This window comes from Drosophila rhopaloa, unplaced genomic scaffold, assembly GCF_018152115.1.
Source record: "Drosophila rhopaloa isolate 14029-0021.01 unplaced genomic scaffold, ASM1815211v1 contig_47, whole genome shotgun sequence".
In the NCBI taxonomy this organism is placed as follows: Eukaryota; Metazoa; Arthropoda; class Insecta; order Diptera; family Drosophilidae; genus Drosophila; species Drosophila rhopaloa.
In genome coordinates, this window is record NW_025335142.1 from 1,787,490 (window position 1) to 1,796,995 (window position 9,506).

The 9,506-nt window shown below is 36.1% G+C and overlaps 1 protein-coding gene across 1 annotated transcript; it reads right to left on the bottom strand.

Moving 5' to 3' along the window:
- Window positions 1-536: 536 nt before the first annotated feature.
- Window positions 537-1,664, bottom strand: LOC108039200 (spaetzle-processing enzyme-like). The gene is made up of 4 exons (XM_044461654.1): window positions 1,436-1,664; window positions 1,288-1,330; window positions 1,054-1,235; window positions 537-996 (listed from the first exon to the last, which is right to left on the bottom strand). Exons 1-4 carry the CDS (start codon window positions 1,653-1,655, stop codon window positions 584-586), a joined length of 858 nt encoding a protein of 285 aa, XP_044317589.1. The 5' UTR covers window positions 1,656-1,664; the 3' UTR covers window positions 537-583.
- Between the last annotated feature and the right edge of the window lie 7,842 nt (window positions 1,665-9,506).

Below are 9,506 nucleotides of genomic sequence, written 5' to 3' on the forward strand. Positions count from 1 at the left end.
CTTCACTGCGTTGCAAGCTTTTGACTGAAATTATAATACCCTCTGCAAGGGTATAAAAATGCTTTTTAAAATAATCTATTAAATACAAAAACTTATCTGGGAAAGTCAGACCGTGTAAAAGGCCCTCAAAAAATATATGAACAAGAAATAATTGCAAAAAGTTCCATCAACTCCGCATCGTTTAGAGTGCATAGAGCAAATAACGCAAACTGCATTTGTGTTTTCGACATGTTTAGGGGTCTCACAGAAATTTCGTCTAACCAGACATCAACATAGAATCTAATCTTCTCGGAATTCTATTTGCGTTTAATTCAAATCCCTTGTACCTTGCCACACAGTTTTCATATTTCTATTTTATTGCATTTAAAATCAATCACAATCTCCTAAAAATAGGTACAAACTCTGTTAACGCTAAGTTCTAGTAAAAAACGTATATTATTATTTATGAACAATAAAACACGGAAAGACTGCAATAAGATGGCCACGCTGATGTCAATCACAAACTATATACGCTATTTGAAAAAAGCTTACGCAAATTATTTTTATAATTTCCTTAATATCAGAAAACTACAAGTACATTTTATTAATAAGTTACAAACGGATAAAGATTTTCTTTAATAGAGTTTTCTATCCAGTTTATATAGTGCGTGACATTTGTATAGATACCGACTCCAAGGCAAGATGTAAGTCCAAAGCTGGTAATACCGAATTGGAAGACCCGCTGTATTTCTCCATAGACCAGTTGTGCACTCAACGGACCCCCTGCATCCCCTTTGCATGTGTCGCTGGTGTCACTGCCGGCACAAATTTGGTATTCATTAATTGGCTTTTCAAACATTGACTGGCATTTCGAACGATTAAAATGGGTTAAAGTTGCTGTCTGAAGTTTTAGGCTGGTTTCACTAGTATTAGTTTTACCCCAACCTGTTACATCAAATGATGTAAAAGTTCTTACTACGAACTGATCGACGAGCAGACAGATCGGCCTGATATGGTCTAAAGAAAATATTTTAGTTTAGAAAGTATTTGTTAGTTATTAGATTCCTTCATTACCTGAAAAAATTACATTTTGAGCCATTTGGACCAGACCTATGTCATTCGGAACGCTCCATGGCTTGGCATACGATGGGTGGGGGATTAACCGTTCGATATCAATCTCAAAGCTGCTTCCCTTACAAACCATCGATGAACAATCTGGGTTGGTTGACCTGTCGTATTCGCCTAGGCGCACCTTACTGAAAAAAACAAGAATATAATTTCAATTACAAAAAAAAGTCATGCACATACTTAATTTGTAAATGGATGCAATTCGCTGCTGTCAGAACAAAACCTGCAATATATTATTAAAGTTCATAATTAAGTTATACTGAAAAGATTTAAAGCTCATTGAAAAAAAAAACCTTACAAAAAGGTAAGATATTTTTTAAATACTTACGGGAGGTAATGAGTGTACCACCACAGGTGAAGTTAAGGTCTTTTAACAACAGTACCATCCAAGGATTGGCGAACATCTCAGCATCGTGTCCTCCAACCACCCGTTTAACCCTGTTCGAAGTCCTTGTTGTTCCGCAATCGGGTTCCAGCAAACGGGCGGATCCTTCCCTACAAAGGAACAGAAAGGCTAATGCCGCAACTCCTAGTATAAAGACCTTCATGCTTTATAGAATTCGTTTCGTAGACTGAATAAATGTCTCTGGGGGGATGTATTTTATAGGACAACAAACAGCGATAAGAAGGCTGGGTTTTTTTTAAAACTATTTTTTCAATAAAATCTCTTTAGCCTTGAGTTCAAAAAGTTTAGATTACGGGTTCCTATATAAGCTGGGGGAAAAAGACACAATACGACAAAGTTTCTAATCTTATCAAAGTTTCTTACCAAAAAAAATATGGTTGGGGATTTTCAAAATATTTAAAAAAGTTTGAACAGTTATTAACATAAAACGACTATCGACATATAATTTTAAACAAAAGTAAAAAATATTCAAAAACAAGAATCGAAGAAAACTTTGGCAAGTGACTCGCGCATTTTATAAATCTCAATCCAATCAAATATGTTTAAACTTAATTTTCGTCCAATTCCAATTTTCGTCTCTGAAAAATGGTGGCTATTTTTTGTGTCTTTGTATGTGTCTTTCCGTCAAGTTATCAGGCGAACATTGAAAGCAGGAAATTGCACAATTTCGAATTTTTCTTTTGCGGATTTTATAAAACTTAAATTAAAGTTTTAAATTACGATTTTTAGAACGACTAATTTTTCTTAAAAAAATTCTGTTAGGTCTGCTTAAAATATTTGTTGACCTGTGTTATCAAATTTGGTATTTTTATACCCTTGCAGAGGGTATTATAATTTTGGTCAGAAGTGTGCAACGCAGTGAAGGAGACATCTCCGACCCTATAAAGTATATATATTCTTGATCCTGAGTTGATATAGCCATGTCCGTCTGTCCGTCTGTCCGTCTGTCTGTCCGTCTGTCTGTCCGTCTGTCTGTCCGTCTGTCTGTTTCTACGCAAACTAGTCTCTCAGTTTTAAAGCTATCGAACTGAAACTTTGCACACACCCTTCTTTCCTTTGCACGCAGTATATAAGTCGGAACGGACGGGATCGGCCGACTATATCCTATAGCTGCCATATAACTGATTGATCGGAAATGCCATAACTTTGGTGTTTGTAAAGTAAGGAAGCTGGGACTTCCTATGGGTTTTATATTTGGCCAATCAATCCGACCTACCAAATTTCATAAGGATCGGCCGACTATATCCTATAGCTGCCATATAACTGAACGATTGGAAATGCCATAACTTTGGTTTTTTTAAAGTAAGAAAGTTGTGATTTTTTATGAGTATTAAAAATGCATCATATGAATAATTTTGGAGAATATAATTTACAGAGTATTCTGCAAGGGTATATCAACTTCGGCTTCGCTCGAAGTTAGCTTTCCTTTCTTGTTAATTAGTGAGTTCGAAATGAGCTCATATTCTTGTCGGAGACCGTAAAAATTTTCCATTTTTCCTAATTTTAAATGCTTCTAATATAGTATTGCAATATTATGTATATACATATATCACTTTTTTTGTTGGATAATTTGATGGTTTTGCGTTAAGTCGTATCCATTTCCAGAGTTTAATATAGTTAGAATGCCTGTTTTTCTTTATATCTTTCCGACGATCCCGCCGAGAGTCACCTTCTACAACTTGGTTTCCATGGGCGGACTACAACATTCAGGCACCCAAGGTGCTGCCATTACCATTTACTTTACTTTAGGTGGATAAATTGATCAATTTTAATATTTCATATTTTTCATTACCATTTAGATCAAATGTTTTTAATGCTTTTGTTTTCATGAGTCATTCGATTTTTTTTTTGTTTTTCAAGTCATACGAATCATAACTCATCCATTTACTATGTATTATGTCATTAAAAATTGTTCAGCTCAGATTAGCTTATACGACCAAGAGGGAAAGGTCAATCCGGTTGAGCTCATCTAACTCATGAAGTGACTCATATAGCCCAGGAAGTGTTTTTATACCCTTACAGAGGGTATTATAATTTCCGACCCTATAATGTATATATATTCTTGATCAGCATCACCAAGAGAGTCGATCTAGCCATGTCCGTCTGTCCGTCCGAATCGAGCCGAATCGTGCGAATAAGCAATGTTATGCTTTCATAGAAACAATAGGAAAAAAATTTAAGAAAGTATAACTTTGTTGTTTTTAAAATTTTTTTTTTGTTCTTTGGGCTTTAGTAATATTTAAACACTATGGAGTTACTGTATTAATTAAATTAAAATCTAACATATATATTAAAAAAAAATCAGAAAATTAAGAAACAATACAAAATGCAAGGGTATATAAACTGCGGCTTCTTTTCTTGATTATTTTTATAAAGAAAAATATATTTTTGTTTCAGTTTTTTTCGACGTAAACGCAATTTGACCTGTAACTTTTCAGCTATTTCCAAGAATGTTATCACTGTCGACGGCAGAGAGTGTGAGGAGCAGTTTATTATATTATATAATTATATAAGGGAGTGCATACCAAGACTTAAAGAGAATTAAATGGCTTGGGAGAATTAGCAGTGAAAGTGTAAAAGTAAAAATATACAAAATTAGCTGTTTGGCCTAGTGCCATTCTTGTTAAAAATGCGGGTAGAGCGCAAACCCACTAACTACGTTACCGATGATCCCTTCATTTTTTTCAAATTGAATAAAATTTCTGTATTTTGGTTTTAAAAAAATTTAAGGACTTAGGATCTTGACATTAATAATATACTGTTAGGTAGCTCGTCAATAAAAATAAATATTTTTTAATTTTGTTGCCTTTTTAACTATTCTGCTCCAAATCTGTATACCTGTTAATAAGAAAGTAAAAGGGCATATTGTTTTCGTTGGAAAATATGTCGCCTGTAAAAGGAAGCGTTTCCGACCCTATAAAGAATACATATGAATATATCGATTAAGCCATGTACGTCTGTCCGTCGTTCCGTCTGTCCGCCCTGTTTCCACGCCCACCCTAAGGCCATCGCCATACATTTTAGAGGCCTCGTATATGCCAGTTATTAGGCGGAATATGCCAAAAGTAGCACTAAAATACCAATTCAGTCAATTCCTATCAACACACCAATTTTCGAATCGCACCATTACTTTAAAAGTTATATAACATCTTAAGTATTAAATATGCAATGATATATAACAACGGGGTTTGAATATTTGAGAAAGCGGAAAAGAGCGAGAAAACTTTTACTTATATCTTTACAAGTAATAAATTGGTTAGCTAAGTAACGGGAATCTTATAGTGGCGGCACTCAACCATAGCGTTTATCCTTGCTTTGACTGAGGACAATACTATTATACAATAATAGAATGTATTGTAAATGATTAAATGCAATAAATAATAATAATTGTATATATGTATTGTGGGAAAATTATATAAAATTAGATAATTTTATCTTGAGATAATGCTCTTTTTCCCTGTTATGCAACCGTTTCTTTCTGTATCAAGTGCAAGACAGTAAATTTATAACCCCAGTTGGCAATTGTGCAACAAATCTGCTTGCTCATCGAGTTGTCAGGCCAGAGGACTTCGCCACTCGAATCGCACCGCATTCATAACACTCGGCCACATTATGCTCAGACAATCTAATGCCTTGCCTAATATTTATATCCGCTCTCGACTTAAGCTATTACCAAGACAAACACCATAGCTATAAATCCTTCGAGCGGGCATCTGCATAATGCATTTATCTCCCCAAACCGACTAACATACAGACATGGCCGGCACTCATTTATCACATTTATCGCTTGCAAGCGAATGCAAAAATTCTATTACTGTCCACAAGGAGCAGAGGACTCCTGGTCGGAATCCTGGGAAGCAGACCATTAAAAATTATGGAATAAAAATCTTGCACATCATGTGAGAGCGACGACATATGCGATAAATTTGCCACAAAGAAAAAGCGGGCAACCACTGCATCATTCTCTGGGATCTTGAGATTTCCGTAGATTTTCTTTCACTGCACTGTCAGCCGCCATTTATCACTGTCCAAGTTATGCCTGTTCGCATTGCATTTAAGCCGTGTCCATAAGGATCAATGGGATAATTCGAATCTATGGCATCGGGCGAGCTTTGGCCAAGTGTAATTATCGTTTGTGCCGCAATGGGGCACGTTTCGTATTGGATGAGGTGGGTTACGGTTTCGGGTGGCTCTGGATGGTTTTTGGGTGGCTCGGAGTGGGGGTGCTTAGATTTGTCATGGTTTTCAGCTGCACATTGTGATAAGCACATGTTATGGTTTTTCACACTCCCAACTCAAACGTGGGGTTAAATTTTCGTGCTCGGATTTTTCGTGTTATCGATCGGCTTACCATTCCCGACTCCTTGTTTGCGGTTGTTACATGTTTTCCTATCTGGATTATGATTAATTGATTGCCAAGTGTTGGGGCCCCGCCATCACAATTATTAAGGGCGGGCAGGGGGCTGATTCTGTTACGCCCCTGCAATTCGACTTTGGGTCAATGCTCTTCGCCGGGAGTGGGAAAAGTTTTCCCGGTTTTCCACGGAAAAGCATAAAACCGAATTGTTCCCATTGCAGCGGACGCTGATGTCAAACAGCTGGAGTTCTTTCGACTTTCCGCGCATCGCATAAACAGCCAACAAATGTGCAACACACAAAATTGACAGCTCGAATCAAGCATAAGCAACATTTAATTGGCACTTGGCAACCAAAACAAAAAGGAGATGGTATTGAAAGACTATAATATGCTCTATTTTTGGAAAGGGAATATATTTAATCCCATCATCTTAATAAGCAATTTTAGTTTTATTTATAATAAATAAATAAGGGAAGCAAATATTTTTCATTTGTTTTAAATTATTTAATTTTTAATAGTGATTTTATTTTTAATTTATGGCGGTAATAACTATTCTTAGGTTCATAAAATGCTCTTCTTATTGGAGAAGGGATATAAATTTATCTCAATAGGTAGTTTAATTTCAGAAATAGAAAAAATAGTTTACTGAAAATTAAAACTAAACAATTTTGTTTCCATTGGTATATCTATTCAATTTTCGTTTTTTTATAACGTGAATCCAAATGAACCAAATATAATTTTGTGAAGACGCCTAACGGATTTTAAAATATGCATACATTAAAGTAAGCCATTTAAATTTAAATTTGTAGGTCTCATTCAAACAAATATTATGAACATATTAACAAATATTTGAACCTTTTGCATTTCAACAATTTTAAAAGTTTAGCCGAAGTAAAGTGACAAAGTCACAAACAGTGATTATATTCAGAATTACTCAATTTTTAAGGAACCTTGAGATATATACAAATTTAAGTTTGCCATTTGGAATTTGTGTATCCCAGCCAGCACTTTGCATTAAAAAAATGTCTTCGCTAGAAAAGAAAAAAAATTATAATTAATATTAAATGTAGTTGCTTAACATAGTTATCTTTTCGGTAACTTCCCCAAAGCCATAAAAGCAGGCAAAGCTTATTTTTTATTTTATATGGCGAAATTTGAAAAATACCCCCTTAGGCAAACCCAAAAGAATAACCCAACTACCGCTGCAATTATCAGAGTATAATGAGCAGTCGGTTGGTTAAACACGCCGTCGAACGTGGGAAGTGCGGAGGAGCTTGTGACTGCACATATGTGCTCCGAGGCAATCATTTAAATAGTTATTGCACTTTTCCCCACCCGGCACACACGGCAATGCAATTAGTTTAAAAGGCCAAAAAGAGCAGGAGCCAACAAAAGTGAAAAAAGGAAGAACAGCGAGCAACTGACAGGCTGACAAGTCGGAAAGAGTGGGGGGATGAGCTACGGCACATGGAAGAATGTCAAAGCAAAATGAAGCCATTAAATGAACGGCAAAACTTGGAACCACCCAAAAAAACTCGAATAGACGAGGGAAACAGAAGCAAGGAGTAGTACTAAGCTAGAAAGCAGAGGCATCAAAACCTAACACCCGCCGCCGACGCGATGGGCAGCACAGTCTTTGACTGCCTCAAACGTCAACGTTGCCACTGCCACGGCAGCAACATCAACATCCACAGCAGCAACAGCAATAGTCCCAGCAGCAACATCAGCAGCCACAGCAGCAACACCACCCGGCAACATCATCTCCTCGTCATAGTCCAGATGGAGGTCCTAGAGGAGGAGGAGATGGAGGCCAAGTCTCGTAAACGTCGACATCTTTCACGAGGAATCACTGAAAAAATGCATGTATGTTTCAAAGCCGTGTAAGCATCTATAAAACAGCTTAACTAAATAAAAAGAACTTTTATTCGTTTTTAATTCGTTAATTTCAAAATTAATATTCACTCCTTTCAACTTTTTATACATTTTTTTTATTTTCACTATACAATATTTAATATATAATATAAGTTAAATTTTAATTTTTGTTGTGCCTTAGTGTATTATTTTAACATAAATAAACAATAGATTTTATTTCTTTATGGTTAAAGAATGTTTTTAATATTTTGAAAACACTTAACTTTTTAGGTTTTTTAATCATGCATGTAAAATAATTAAAACCATATTTTTCTTATGATAGGATGAATATTAAATTATATTAAACTTTTTTTTCATAATTTCTTTTAGCTACTTAACACCTATTTTTTGCAATGTTGGTCTTCGCCTCTTCTGGGCTGAGGTTGACAGGTCGCGAAAAAAAACCTATATTCTCTACATCAGCGGATTCCCAGCTGAGATTAAGGTAGAGTCGAAATTTTAATGGCCTCCCCAGATGCAATATAAGCTTACGATGGAATGGCATAGTAGTGCTAAAAGTTTTCCACATATTGCATTTTCTCATTGTTCAAATTTCACACTTGGCATCCCCCTTGCGATTGAAGTTTTCTTACTACACAAAGTCAAGACTGTGCTCCACATTAATCAGCTTATAATGCCAGACAATTAGCAATTGCGACAGCCATTTACTGCATATACCCCAGATACTCCAAAGAACGTGAAATGCCATCTATTTTCATATGCCAGCGTTTTGAGGTAGCGCACAGCCGAAAAACTTTGCGCAGAAGACAAACGACTTGTCAGTTGGGCAGCAGTACACAAGAGAAAGAGTTGTATATTTTTAAGACCCTTGTAAGGAAAAAAAAAATGTATGGAAACTAGCTTTATTTTAAATGTTTTTCGTTAAGTATTTAGAAGTAATTAAAACAAATATATATAGTAAATACGTTCTCAAAAATATATTTTTAAACGGGTTTGTATAGAAAACCAAACCAAATAACATAAAATTATTCCGTAAAAATAAAAACAGTTATACAAGGATCAGAAAGATATTTTAATTTGTTGTTTAGGATGAAGTATAGGGGCATTGGATCTGTTTGGGGATCTGCTTTTTGTCTGAGCCCTGTTCACGTGAGTTCTGCAACATTTTTGCAAAGTAATTGCTCATTTTGACAGGTCGTGCAACGCCCTTGTTTGCAGTGGCAGCTTCTTCTGCTTTTTGTGTTGCTGCCGGCTTGTTGCTTCCTGCCAGCAGCAATGGATGTTGCAGTTGCAGCAGCAGCAGCAGCAGCAGCAGCAGTAGAATAACCTGCAGCAACCCGTATTTCTTCACATGCGAGAAAGCAATAAAATCTTATAGTTTGTTTTTTGTTCCCGCTGCCTTCTGCACATGTGGCATACCGACAACGACAAATACAACGGCGACTGGGAAAAAAGGCGACAACAATGACGACACTGACTTCGACTCGCCTCTGTCACTGACAGGCTGTCAAAAGGGGGTTTTTGGGGTGGCAGGGGCGGAGGTGAGAAGTGCCCAAGGGGAGTGAATGTCCTCCAGTTGTCGTGAACGGTAATGTTCCTCATTCTTTCCTTATCAAAGAAACTTGCGAAGAGCACGTTGAAGCTCTGAATCTTCTACGCTTTTGTGAGCTGCTAGCTGCAATCTATAATACTACATCTGATATTACACTATCCTTAAAGGATTCCCGCTATTCTAAATTCAATTCAAAATTTTAAATAAAATGA